This window comes from Dreissena polymorpha, chromosome 2 (assembly GCF_020536995.1).
Source record: "Dreissena polymorpha isolate Duluth1 chromosome 2, UMN_Dpol_1.0, whole genome shotgun sequence".
Lineage (NCBI taxonomy): Eukaryota > Metazoa > Mollusca > Bivalvia > Myida > Dreissenidae > Dreissena > Dreissena polymorpha.
The window spans coordinates 92,256,090-92,271,309 of record NC_068356.1 but is presented as its reverse complement, the minus strand read 5'-3'; the positions used below and the strand labels follow the sequence as shown (position 1 = coordinate 92,271,309).

The following is a 15,220-nucleotide window of genomic DNA, read 5'->3' as shown; positions in this document are numbered from 1 at the left end:
AAAACCGGATTTAACTTGAGTGTGAATAGTCGACTGTTTCATGTTCTTTGTATCAATACCATCCGGGTATCTGTACTATAAGTATACCAGTCTACAAACAAGGTACGCGCTTTCGCGTATGGGTATTCGGACGTTCAAAAAATTGACCTACGGTTTAGCGTTCACGTCGTCGAACGCATTTAGCAATATAACTCGTTTTTTTTCACTATTTCTTTACTTGCAAAAATACTAGTGGCTTATAACTTACCTTGCAAACTTTTTTTTTCTCGCATTTTGCGAGTGTGCGAGTGTTAATTTCGAGCTCTGTGTATATGCGTGGATTACGCTGGATTTAAATGCCTCATGCCTACGCCTACAGTAATTAAGTCTTATTTGTTTCAAATATGGGACATGATTGTTCGTTAGCATCTTGAATTCGTCCTTCGATCGAAGGACGAAAAAGACAAAAATTAATGTCTGATGAATAATAATGGTTTCACAGTATTATATTTAATTAGTTTACTGTTCAACTTTTCCATTTAAGGTTCATGCTGTTTTAGTAGACACTACAGCGTGACAAACATAATAAAGTAGAATATTGATTTGATTCTGATCACACACAGGTACCAGGAGTTCATGAACATCGCGATGCGCTTTCAAGGTCAGAAGAGTCAGGACACCCGTCTTGAGGAAGTGGAGGGATTACGCCTCGCCATGACCGAACTTCCTCGCGATAATTATAATTGTTTGAAGTATCTGTGCAATTTTCTGCACATGGTGGCAGATAAGACGCAATTTAACAAAATGGACGCTAGGAACCTCGCGCGAGTGTTTGGACCGAATATAATCCGTCATCCGCAAATGGAGGATAATCCAGAAGCCTTCATGCTCACTACTGCCGACATTTCTGAACAGTTGGCCTACATGATGATAAATTTCGATGACAAGATATTTTCTTTTGAGTTCGATAGTGATAGAATGTCGGCGAACGTAGCGGTGGATGATTTACTCGGAATGGACTCTTTAGAGGTGCAGAATCTTCCACCTGTTCAGCTGTCAGCAATGGGGGATTTGGCACAGATACGATTCGAACAATCCGCCGATCGTAGGGCTAGATCTTTCAGTGGTAACGAGATGCTCGAGACGTACGACACAAGTCCAGTGGAGACTGAAGTACCCAGCATTGTTCCCAGAAAAAATTCTCGTCCTCCGCAGCAACAGGCCAATGGAACCACGCGCCCAGTGCCCTCACCTCGGTCGATGTACACGGAACAAGGTCAACCCATTCCACCAATCAGAAAGAAGTATGTTCGGAAAGCTTCCGAAATTCACCACACCACAAGCAATGAGTCCATATCTTCAGAGTGCAGCGGTTCATCAAATTCCTTGGATGGCACAATTGAAAATATACATGTACAATTAAAATCTAGTTTGTCCCGAACTTCCATATCTTCTCAAGACAATGAACCGAATACCGCCGTGCTTGAATTGCAACAAAAACTGGAAAGTCTTACGGCTGAACACAATACCCTTCAGTCAAAATACGAGAATCTGCTTGCTTCAAAAGCGAAAGTGGACTCCAGACTGAAAGATTTGAGCGAGGATATGAGGAAAATTCAATACACTTATGACACGCACATAAACTCATTAGAAAGTAGGTATAAGGTGCAAATAAATGACCTGAATTCAAAATTAGAAGAAGAAAAGAAGAGTCGAGCAGAAGCAGTACAAAAAGTAATTGAATTGCAAAAAGCTCTGGCCAATCGTTCAGATGGCACAAGCAAGTTACCCTCATTGTACGGTAATTAAATTTGCTAATTACCACTGCCTTTGGCAACTTATCATTGTATGTAATGACAGATTATTGCCATGATGAAGACATTGAATTTTTGAAATTTACAATAGACAATTTATTGCTTTCCACTGGTTTATAGAGAAAAAGCAGAGAATTACAACTGATAATTCACTGTTTCAAACAGTGAAAATTAACAGTGAAAATTATCGATTATTTTCATTGTTTTACTGGAACTATATTTAGATGTGTTTGGTAATAAATTTTCTATTATCATTCATGAATTAAAATCGATATTCCACCAAACGCAACAAATGTCCTCTATTTATCCATAACCTTTTTTTAAATTTCAATATTTCAAAATGAATACCTAGGTACCTAATGCTGTGTATTTTAAAACGCAATAAAGAAAAGTACAAAATATTCCTGATGTAGACAATTTATTTATTTTTGGTATTAATGAATCTTTGAATGTGGACAACACGTTTGATTATAGTAATTTAGCAGCTAAATTTAAATAGGCATAAACAAACAACTGTTAGCTATCTTTTAAATGCCTAAAAATGTATGAACCAGTTGGTGCGATTATTTTTTGGACAAGACTTTGTAATAAAAGAAATGAAATTCTTTTGTGATTTGTATGTCCTTTTTGTCGGGTAAGATGTATGTGAAATTTAAATTACTTCCCTGCAGATCTGCTATATCGGAATCTGTTATTTTGCTGATTATGAATGTCCAATGAACAGCAAATCTGTATGTATTGACACCATAAACAACATACTCAGTCAATGAATATCTATTCTTGCCATTATTTCCTCATGGTGTAATTTGCTGATATAAGTATATATATATTGGAAGTGCAAGAATTTGAACAAACTATTCATATACTGAACAGACATTATTGTTAAACATTAAGCTCTATTGTATGTTTACAAGATCAGAACTTCTGCCATTGTTAATGCATTTTTAGCTGTAGAAGTGCAATGTTGAAAGGATTGCAGTATTAAACATTAGATACATTATGCCAATTTGATATTAATAAGTTTTTATTTTTATATCTGAACAAAACATAAGTGTTGTTTGGTCATACAATATTTAAATGTTGAATACACTTTACATATTAATAAACTGAAGCCAAATGCATGGGAGGGGAGGGGAGGGGTCGACAGTAATGACTTTGACTTCATTTCTTTGTACCTAAACTGTTTGTGTCCTCACTACATATTTTCTGTATATCCTTTGAAGGCTCCTCATAAAACTTGGCAAATATTTTAGGTCATTCAGATCATGTGTAGAATATATGAGTCCAGTGTTTTTTTCACCATTTTGGAAATGGTGCTGGTCCCTTTTGATTGGGAAAGATCGCATATCTTTGACTTAAATTGGGAAATAAATATTGTTGATTTGATGCTTACAAATACTTTAAAATTGATGATAAAAGTCATTTCAATACTATATTTTCTAAAGTTCCATAGAGCTGGAGTTAGAGATTAATGACACATAAAGACTTATTTAAAAAAACAAACAATTAAAACCTTCAATTGGTATTTAACATACCATTTCGGAAAAATATATACTTTTTTTTCCATTGGAAATGGGTCCCCCACTGGCCCCAAATTTGAACAACAGAACACACACTGGAGTCTGTCATTCTGACAGGTCAAACTTGAAGGTCAAATGTTTGAGCATCCATTTATTGTCAGCCTGATGTATCCTATGCCTGGCACAGGATTTTCATGAAACTAAGCTTGCAAGGTTTAGGACATTGAAGTTATTTATACAATGGAATTACCTGTTTGAACCTTCATTTTTAGGTCCATTTTTGTGTTAACACCATATTTCGTATACTCTTCATAAAATTTTAAGGCAAAAATATCTTTGCATGTGATAAAGCTGTGTTAACATTTCAACTTAGTGTAATAAATGTAATTTCTTGTTTATTTAAACTAACATGTCTCCATTTTGTTACCTGTTTATGTTAATTTATAATGATTATCCTAAATGCTGCCTATGTGTATTTTATCAAATTACCAAACATTTATATGATTGACCAGTTAGGATTAGACAGTGAGATCTTGTTAATTTATTTTACAATAATAACTGATGTTTGTAGAATGTATTTGTCTCATGTTCCATATCTAAAGGGTAACAATTAATATGTTAAAACATTTTACAAATATACATATTATATAGAATAAAAGTGTGAACAATATAGACATAAACTTATTAACATACAAATTTATAATTATAACATTGGATTATCCAATACTATTATTTAAATATTACTGTTGCTGTTTTGTACTCCATAAAGTTAACATATTATGTGTTCATTTTGTTATGGTGTTCTGCATTTCCATATACATGTATGCTGCATGTGTAAATTATAATTCAGGCTCTCTGAGGCAAAATGGGGTTTATAGCATGTGCATATAGTTTTGTCCGAGATAAGCCTTTGCAGTCTGCACAGGCTAAACACAGACAACATAAACTGGATTGTTGCTAAGAAGAGGCTTCCTGTTTAACCCTTTGCATGCTGGGTAATTTGTCTTCTGCTAAAATGTCGTCTGCAGAATTTCTAAAATTAGCATTTTCTTCGATTTTTTTCAAAGAATACTATCAGAATAGCAAACAGTTTGGATCCAGATGAGACGCCACGTTCTGTGGCGTCTCATCTGGATCCAAACTGTTTGCAAAGGCCTTTAAAATTCAGCTCCAGCGCTTTAAGGGTTAACAAAAAATACAACAAAAGTTGAAAGTTGTATCCCTGACAACTGCACATGCTAATCTGGGAAAACCCAGTATGCACATGCATTAAAACACCAATATCCCAGAGTGCGGCTCAAATAGTTGCATCATTTGCATTCTGAGAAAACGGGGCTTAATGCATGTGCGCAAAGTGTCATCCCAGATTAGCCTGTGCAGTCCACACACGCTAATCAGTTACGACACTTTTTGCTTTTATGACATTTTTCATTTAAATGAAGTCCCTTCTTAGGAAAAATCCAATTAAGGCGGAAAGTATCGTCTCTGATTAGCCTGTGCTAACTGCACAGGCTAATCTGGGATGACACTTTACGCACATGCATTTTGCCCAGTTTTCTCAGAACAAGACTCATTTGAATTATTTGTGTTGTGCTGTTTTGCTTTTCAGCGCTCAAATATGGTGCTGACAATTATTTTTTTTAATCAGGCAGCCATGTTACTGGTATTTCAACTTAATTGTTTCGTTCTTTCTTTTTTAATGCCTCTGAATGGAGGGAATGTAGTAGTCGCACAGTCTGTTCATGGTTATGTGTGTCTTTTTGTCTGCATTCTGCTTCTTCTATATAACCGTCACATCTTTCGGATCATTTTACAATATCATCACCAGAAAATGTTGTTATTCCCTTTGACCATACAATGTGTTGCTCAGAACTCCCATGTTTCTCCATCAAAGGTCAAGGTAACAATTCAAGGTCAAATGAGCAGATAGGTCACCAGTCAGTAAATATTACATGCCTGTGAGGATTTTAATATATCTTTGGATTAGTATACAACGTAACAAGACAATGCGTCACATACAACATACATGTTCATAAACAAAAGGTCATGGTCAATATACAAGGTGAAAGATAATAAATTTAACTTTTCACTCTGTAAATTTAAGATGACGTGGAGGATCTAAATATGATTTTCAATTGTTATTCCCCATGACCAGACAATGCGTAATGTGCAATTCCCATGATTCTTAAATAATAGGTAATGGTCACTGTGCTCAAGGATCATTATTAACCAGATGGCACATATGATCCACAATCAAAGTTCCAAGGTTTGGTCACCATTCAAGGTCTTATGTCATGAAATTTTGTTTCTTCTCAGTAACTTTTTTGTATCTCTAGGAAGATGTTAATGTTACTTCAAATTATCTCCATGAGCAGATAATGTTTTGGGTCAGTTTTTTTAATTGCTGCTTAGTGACTGGTCAAGGTCACAATTAAAGGTTTCAGGTCATCAACATTAATTTAGATTCTGTAACTATTAATGCCTATCACGAATTCAATATTAGTTTGGAATAGCTCAGAAGCAATGTGAAAATGGCTATATTCTACCTGGGAGTAGCTCACAGTCTGTTCAGGTTTTATGTTGTTTGCTGCTCATCAGTATCATAAAGTTGCAAATGTCGGCTTTAAAACTTGAATCTGATTAGTTATATTAATACCCTTCTCCACACTTTGCCCCCTGCAAAACTGAAAAGCATATACTTATGGGGCATTTGCCATATCCTGTGGTTGTTGTTCTTACTGCTTAAACAGATAATGCAGTAAACGAGTATGACACTGAAAATTCTTATTGTGTTAAACATTTTTCAAGCGCGTGTAGAAATTTTCTAAATATTTTTTACTGGTGCTTTAATTCTACTTTGCTTTTTATTTTTGTACAATATAGTCACTGTGATTGTTAATACATTGTAATGTGTGATATGTTAGTTGTGGTACCTAGCGAAAGCTGCTCAGGAACAAAATCATGTGATTCTCACTGAAGAAAACGTGAGCTTTGATCTCGGAAAATGGGGTTTAATGCATGTGAGTCGCGTTCTGAGAAAACTGGGCATAATGCATGTGCGTAAAGTGTTGTCCCAGATTAGCATGTGCAGTCTGCACAGGCTAATCAGGGACGACACTTTCAGCCTAAATTTGATTTTTGCTAAGAAGAGACTTCATTTAAACGAAAAATGTCATAAAAGCAGAAAGTGTCGTCCCTGATTAGCCTGTGCAGATTGCACAGGCTAATCTGGGACGACACTTTACGCACAAGCATTATGCCCAGTTTTCTCAGAACACGACTCATGTGTATAAAGTGTTGTCCCAGATTCCCAGATAAGCCTGTGCAGTTTGAAAAGGAAATGTTTGTTTTACTATGGATTTACAAAGACATCATCTGGTGTTGATGTCAAAAACAGTCTTTCATTGTTAATGATTATGTTGGAATTCTCCAGAAAAATAAAACCAATATACACTGTTATGTGTATTGGGAAATGGGTAAACAAATATAAAGAGTCAATTTGGTAAGGTGGAGAAGTCATATAGGTCATTATGCCCCCACTTCAAACAAGTCTGGGTATATTGCTTTGCACCTGTCTGTTGGTCAGAGGGTTTAATAGCCCATTGGTTCTGCACAATAGCTGAAGAATGCTTACATTTGCAACCATTCAATTGTTATTATGTTTTCTTTAAAGGAAAGGAATTGAAGGTCAACAGCTCATTGATCCATTTTTAGCTCACCTGAGCACAACGTGCTCATGGTGAGCTTTTGTGATCACCTTTTGTCCGTCTTCCGTCGTGCAGCGTCAACATTTGCCTTGTTAACACTCTAAAGGCCACATTTATTGTCCAATCTTCATGAAATTTGGTCAGAAGATTGGTCTCAATGATATCTTGGATGAGTTCGAAAATGGTTACGTTTGCTTGAAAAACATGGCTGCCAAGGGGCGGGGGTATTTTTCCTTATATGGCTATATATAGCTATAGTAAAACCTTGTTAACACTCTAGAGGCCACATTTATTGTCTGATCTTCATGAAACTAGGTCAGAAGATTCATCCCAATAATATCTTGGACAAGTTCGAAAATGATGCCGGTTGGTTGAAAAACATGGCTGCCAGGGGGCGGGGCATTTTTCCTTATATGGCTATAGTAAAACCTTGTTAACACTCTAGAGGTCACATTTTTTTTTCGATCTTCATGAAACTTGGTCAGAAGATTTGTCCCGATGATATCTTGGATGAGATAAAAAATGGTAACCTTTGCATGAAAAACATGGTTACCAAGGGGCGGGGCCTTTTTCCTTATATGGCTTTATATGGCTATAGTAAAATCTTGTTAACACTCTAGAGGCCACATTTATTGTCCAATCTTCATGAAACTTGGTCAGAAGATTCATCCCAATTATATTTTGGACAAGTTCGAAAATGATGCCGGTTGGTTAAAAAACATAGCCGCCAGGGGGCGGGGCATTTTTCCTTATATGGCTATAGTAAAACCTTGTTAACGCTCTAGACGCCACATTTATTGTCCAATCTCAATGAAATATGTTCAGAAGATTTGTCTTAATGATATCTTGGATGAGTTCAAAAATGGTTACGTTTGCTTGAAAAACATGGCCGCTAAGGGGCGGGGCATTTTTCCTTAAATGGCTATATTAGGCTATAGTAAAATCTTGTTAACACTCTAGAGGCCACATTTATAGTCCGATCTTCATGAAACTTGGTCAGAAGATTCATCTCAATAATATCTTGGACGAGTTAAAAAATGATGCTGGTTGGTTGAAAAACATGGCCATCACGGGGGCGGGGCTATTTTCCTTATATGGCTATAGTAAAGCCTTGTTAACAACGCGAGAGGTCACATTTATTTTCCGATTGTCATGAAACTTGGTTCGAAGATTTGTCCCAATGATTTCTTGAATGAGTTCGAAAATAGTTTTGGTTGCTTTAAAAACATGGCCACCAGGGGCGGGGCATTTTTCCTTATATGGCTATATATGGCTATAGTAAAACCTTGTTAACACTCTAGAGGCCACATTTATTGTCTAATCTTCATGAAATTTGTTGAGAAGATTAGTCTCAATGATATCTTGGATGAGTACAAAAATAATTATGTTTGCTTGAAAAAAATGGCTTCCAAGGGGCAGGGCATTTTTCCTTATATGGCTATAGTAAAATCTTGTTAACACTAGAGGCCTCATTTACTGTCTGATCTTGATGAAACTTGGTCAGAAGATTTATCCCGATAATATCTTGGACGAGTTCAAAAATGATGTTGGTAGGTTGAAAAACATGGCTGCCAGGGGGCTGGGCATTTTTCCTTATATGGCTATAGTAAAACCTTGTTAACACTCTAGAGGCCACATTTATTTTCCAATCTTCATGAAACTTGGTCAGAAGATTTGTCCCAATAATATCTTGTTATCTCAGGTGAGCGACTTTGGGCCTTTCAGGCCCTCTTGTTTTATCAACAGCTCAAAGGTCAAGGTCCCAGGGGTTTGTCAAGTAAATGTCAATTACGCACTATACAAAATGTATGTTCAGTTGAGAATGCATTGATCTACAATCACGTAAATTGGTCTTGTGGAATAATGGGAAAATGGAAGATGCCTATTTATTTTGAGGTCACCAGGTAAGAAATTAAGGAAAAAGGGCTTTGTACAAGGAAATTGTTTTTAACGCAATATTTTTAAGCTACAATCATGCTTATTGGTTTAGCGGTAAATTGGGAAGGAGGACATATTTTGATTTGAGTTCACAATGTTAAAGAATATGGTCACCTGCACTTTAATCAAGAGAATGATTCTTAATTATATATAGACATTTAACCTGTGATAATCTTACTTGATAGCTGGTTACTTGATAGTATAGACAGAAACCTATTGATTTTTAGATAAACAGGCCAAAGTTCAAGGTCAAATGGGCTTGCAAAATAAAAGTGTTTGCACACAATTTCTAGAGAATGCTAATGTTATATAAATTAGTATGTTGGTTACTCTTCACAGTGGATGACGCGTAATGAAGTTCAGATCAAAGGTCATGGTCACAGGGATGACCATGCTGCAAGTCGGGGAACAAACATGTATAACAAACATCTCTTGTTTATATTTAATATGCATTTTTGTGACCTAATGTCATCACCTGTTTTGCTGTACTTGCCATTGTTAAACTGAGATGCAATAATTATTTTTATGCTTTCATGAGATTTTTAAGGAAATACAAATGATTGAAACTTGATTTTTCACTGTTTAAAACAAAGAAAAAACGGAAAAATGAAATTCATTGATATTAACCTGTTTCACTGTTACCACTTGTTTCTGGTTCACAGATTCATACAGTTTTAGCTGGTCTCCACTGATATATGCATTCATAATAAATTATTCTTCAAAAGTTGTTCCATTGATAATGTACTCAGGACAAAAGTTATTACAATGTATAAACCAAGCATAATTCTTGTGGTTTGTTCACAAGCTTGAAAAGTCAGCCGTGCTTATTTCAATTTAATATGTGTGTGCTCATTTTCGGGGTAAAAATATGGCTGTCATGGCAACGCTGATGTTTGTGCATGTAATTTAAATGTTATGGTATATGTTCGTGGATGGTGCATTATAATTGTTGCCCTGTGTTGTGAACTATGCAATTATTACATTATTTCTGAAAATGATGACCATGGCTTGAAATTTGAGAGTTCAATAAGTAATACCATATTTTTATATTATAATATTATATAATGTATTCATTTGTACAGACAATTGTAATAGTCATATGGCCATTACTTTATTTGTAATAGTGAACATGTATTATTTTTGAATATCATGTTCGTTTTAGTTAAAATGTTACATTTATGCAAGGTTTATTAATTGTTAATCTGTTAAAATATTTAGTTTTCTTGCAAGACTTGTTAAAGATGTATGACAAAAGGCATTAATCTAAAATAAACATTCCTAATTATAATGTTTGTGATGATACCTGTTATATTGCTGTTGTGTCCAATGACTTTTTTATCAAGCCCCAATACAAAAAACGCATTATGTATCTAATGGTTCATTTGATATTTATATCATTCACAAAACCCAAGAGACAGCGAAGACTAAACACAAAATTGCAGTCCTCAGTAGCAAGTGAAAATATGTTTTGGGTAAAATTTAGAAGTACTCTTTCATTTCTACTCATTTAATCAAATTTCTTCAACTTAACTATAGTATTGATAAACACATTTAACAGAATGCAACAAAGTGTTGTAACAAATCTGCCTTAGTGTCTGTGAAAACATGAGCTGTTATAAAAAATCGAGCTCGAGTTTCTGGCTTTGTTTCCTATACCAAATTGTTTGTATAGAAGGGTAGCTATTTTAGAATAAAGTTATTTAGTATTTTTCTTATTTGAAAAATACCATAAGACACATAATCCTTGATATTTAGCCGAAACTATTTTATCGGTATTTACTAATGTAAACCTTGACCCAATCTGCCTCATATGCAACCAAAAAAGATGTCAATCTGTATCTATGCTTGCTTCAGAATAGCTCTATTCATTCTTGAGATGTTAAGCCAAAACCAATATGTTTCAATATTTAGTAAGAAAAACCATAACCTTCATCCCACCTATCCCATGTGCATTATTGAACATAAGAAATCAAAGTATCGAGTTTAATTTCAATTGCTTCATTTGTTTTTAAATTTTGTGTATTTTTATTTTTATCAATATCTATTGTAAGTAACCTTGACCGCACACACTCCATTGCAATACCATGATCGATCTGGACGTGAGGCATGTATGTACATAGTTTCAATCTATCAGCTCATTTATCTATATTTAGTAACTGTGACCTTCACCCCATCTGCAATCTCAAATGAAATTTTCATGAAATGCATCTGTTTATATAGTAGCATGACAAAAGCTATTTCCAGTTACTAAGAGGAATCATTTTCTCTATTTTATTAACAGTGACCTTGACCTTATGCATGTTACATGCAATTCTAGCAAGACTGCATTTGGCGTATTCACATGTCGAATTTCTTGAGCAGAAACCATTTTAATGTATTTCCTGAACATTAAATTAACCCACCCACCCCATATGCTATCTTGTGGACAGTTGAATTAATTTTGATTATACTTTTTGAAACAGAAACCAAAACAGACCGCACCCAACCCATATGCAATCCCAAGGAGGGGGAGGATGTAGGGGAGGGGAATATACATTGTATTGTTACAAGGTGTCTGCAAATAAAGTTTGATGAATACGTACAAGTTTGATGATCTGTAAGCTGTCTATTGAGCATATTTTGAGCATATTTAATTTCATATGTAGGGACCGCAACCACTTTCTTTGAAAAAAAAATTGAATTTGCAACAGTTTCCATTGATAAGCGCCATGCATGAAGTTTTGTTTGCTCATTTATTGAGTCTTTTTGATGCACCTATAAAGTGCTGGCACCAGAGATTAAATCTGTGCTTATAGTAAATTGACTGAAACCAAATGGTTGTGACTGAGACATGCAAAATAAAAATATGAGTCACAAAAGCAAACCTGCTGCCTGAGCAGCGATATTTTTCCTTCTTTATAAAGCACTGGAAAACGGCACTTTCCCATTTAGGAAAAAACTACAAATTTCCCAATTCCTGTCAAAAAAATTCCCAATTAAAGGTTTCTAAAAAAATATAATTTAAACAAGGGCTGTTTGTAAAACATGCATGCCCCCCTATATGGGCTATAAGTTGTAGTAGCAGCCATTGTGTGACTACGTTTTTTGTCACTGTGAACGGTGGTGGTGGTGGTGGTGGTGTAGTAGTAGTAGTAGTAGTAGTAGTAGTAGTAGTAGTAGTAGTAGTAATAGTAGTAGTAGTAGTAGTAATAGTAGTAGTAGTAGTAGTAGTAGTAGTAGTAGAAGTAGTAGTAGTAGTAGTAGTAGTAGTAGTAGTAGTAGTAGTAGTAGTAGAAGTAGTAGTAGTAGTAGTAGTAGTAGTAGTAGTAGTAGTAGTAGTAGTAGTAGTAGTAAAATAGTGTTTTATCCAGGCCGTTTTAGCGTGGCGCGGCGCCACGCCGCTTTTTTGAAGCGCCTCGCTGCCCCTTTCAAAGCAAATCCGCGCCACGCTGCCCTTTTCAAAGGCCGCCGCCCTGTTTTCCGCCACGCGCGATCTTATTGATAACATCTTAATTGCCTCTTAACCAAGCTTCTAAGCCGACTATTATCAGCGAAGATTCGCACGGTTGTGAATACGTCATGCGTGAATAACCATGTGTCAATATCAATCGATAATTTCAGTGGCTTTGTAACACTAATCGGTCCGGATACAATCGTGCACAGTTACTTAGGAGACTTGATGAAAACCTCGATGTTATTCACGTGGAAATTGTGCATTTCATGCATAATTCAGTTATATCAAAACATTTATTTTTATGCGTAATTAAATTTAAAAAAAAAACACCAGTTGTATCTGTAAAATATTGATTTGATTTCAATTTAATGCAAAACAGTTTTGAGTTAATAAAAATTAATTTACAGGGCTTGCACTAAGCGGCGTATGGCCGTATATTACGCCCGATAATTGTTTCCATACGCCGATTACAAAACCCCATGACGTCCACTGTACTTCCTGAAAATTGGCCATACGCCGAAAATAGCAACCCGTGACATATTAAAGCTGTCGATTAAAATAATGCTCCGCCTCCTATCCAATACAATAGGCGCAGGCTCATATTAAAGCTGTCGATTAAAATAACGCTCCGCCTCCTATCCAATACTATTGGCGCAGGCTCACAGTAGATGTGTGTTGATGAATTGTAGCAGACGACAATCTTAACACGTTTGCTGTTCACGGTTAGGCAGACCGCGCTTAATTGGAGCACGTGCTTGTTTATTGTCACGATGTTTTGATTACAATAACGTGTGAATGTCGGCAAAGAAGTTGTTACCCCGTCTTGGACCCTGTTTGGCCAAAAGTTAATTGTTGTAACAGTAACAGTTGAAGCAAAAGCCAAATACAATATTAATAAAAATTGTGATAATAAATTAAGTCTGAAACATGCCAGCAATCATTATAAAAGGACTATCAAATTTTATGTTAATAAAGAAAAACTAAGCACCAGTGCTAAATTACGTGAAATGAATGACAAAAACCCTAAAAAATACTGGAAGTTCATTAGGGGTCTCAAACCAAAAACAAAAGAATCCAGCTCTCCACCACTTGAATCTTTTCACGAACACTTCAAAGAGATAAATAAAAATTCAATAGACGATAACCGTTTCAACAATGATATAGAAGATATACCCAACACAAATGAATTTTTAAATATGGAAATAAGCCAGGATGAAATTTGCAAATGTATACTAAAACTGAAAAATTCAAAAGCACCTAGTCCTTCCGATCACATATTAAATGAATACATCAAATCAACAAAAGATATCTTGCTCCCTTTCTACACTAAATTGTTCAACTGTGTCCTACAAACAGGTATCATCCCACTATCCTGGCTTGAAGGCACTATAATCCCAATTTTTAAAAACAAAGGGAGCCCAACTGAACCGAGCAATTATAGGCCCATAACACTGCTCAGCTGTATGGGCAAATTGTTTACCTCAATTTTGAACCAAAGACTAAACACTTTTCTTGAATTAAATAACATTTTAGAGGAAAATCAAGCTGGCTTCCGTAAGGGTTACTCTTGCGCAGACCATATTTTCACCCTTCATGCATTAATAGAGATAATTAAAAAACGCAAACAAAAACTTTTCTGCGCCTTCATTGATTTTTCGCAGGCGTTCGATAAAGTGTGGAGAGCTGGCCTCTGGCATAAAGTACTAGGCACGCAAATTAATGGCAACTTTTTCAGAGTCCTTTTAAATATGTACAGTAACATAAAATCATGCGTTTCCCTAAATGGAGAATGCTCCCAGTACTTTTTGTCAGAAATAGGAGTAAGGCAAGGAGAAAATTTATCACCAGTACTTTTCTCGCTTTTCTTAAATGACCTTCATTCATACCTGCATATAAATGGATCTGTTGGGGTTGAACTTATCAACCCAGATACTGCAATATTGTGGCTTAAGCTTCTGGTCCTATTGTATGCAGATGACACCGTCATTGTCTCAAGTAGTGCCTCTGACCTGCAAAACAGCCTTAACACGTTTCATAATTATTGCAAAAACTGGTACCTAAATATTAATATTACAAAAACAAAAGTTATTATCTTTGGCGCTAGACAAACAAGGAACTTTAATTTTAAATGTGGAAATAACACAATTGAAATAACAAAAACTTATCAATATCTTGGCGTCACATTCTCTAGTAATGGATCCTTCTTAAACGCCCGCAAACATGTAAAAGAACAAGCCTCAAAAGCCATGCACCTTCTTTGGACTCGTGTTAACAATGCAAATTTACCTATCGACTTAGCTTTTAAACTCTTTGATCATACTGTTCTACCCATTCTTACCTATGGCTCAGAAATATTTGGATATGAAAATTTAGAAATATTAGAACAGGTTCACAAAGATTTCATGAGAAAAATCACAAAAGCCTGTCGGTCAACACCAATCAACTTTCTATATGGTGAACTAGGACGCTACCCTTTAAGCATTAATATTAAAACAAAAATGATCTCCTTCTGGAATAGACTTATAACAGGCAAAGAAAGCAAAATATCTTTACTAACTTACCAACATATGTTGTCACAACCAAATTTAAATTTCAAATGGTTAAATAAAATTAAAGAAATCCTTACATCTGTTGGAAGACCAGACATCTGGCAAAACCAAACACAAATTACACAAAACAACATCCACATACAAATAAAACAAACACTAATTGATCAATTTAAGCAATCGTGGAATGCTGAATTACAAATAAGCAACAAAGGGCGCATCTACAGCAGTTATAAAAGTAACCATGAGTTTGAGCCTTACCTGATTAAAATTCATCCCGATG

At 35.4% G+C, this 15,220-nt stretch overlaps 1 protein-coding gene across 6 annotated transcripts in view; it reads left to right on the top strand.

The window, feature by feature from the left end:
• The window catches only part of LOC127868052 (rho GTPase-activating protein 24-like), a 52,751-nt gene extending 42,505 nt beyond the window's left edge, over positions 1 to 10,246 (top strand). For 5 of the 6 annotated variants that reach the window (XM_052409630.1, XM_052409629.1, XM_052409626.1 and 2 more), the window contains one exon: positions 603 to 10,246. In XM_052409630.1, the coding sequence (XP_052265590.1) occupies positions 603 to 1,788 (1,186 nt within the window). In that variant the 3' untranslated portion in view covers positions 1,789 to 10,246. The remainder of the gene's footprint in view (positions 1 to 602) is intronic. The other variant, XR_008043864.1, reaches the window with a different exon arrangement.
• The last annotated feature ends 4,974 nt before the right edge of the window (positions 10,247 to 15,220 follow it).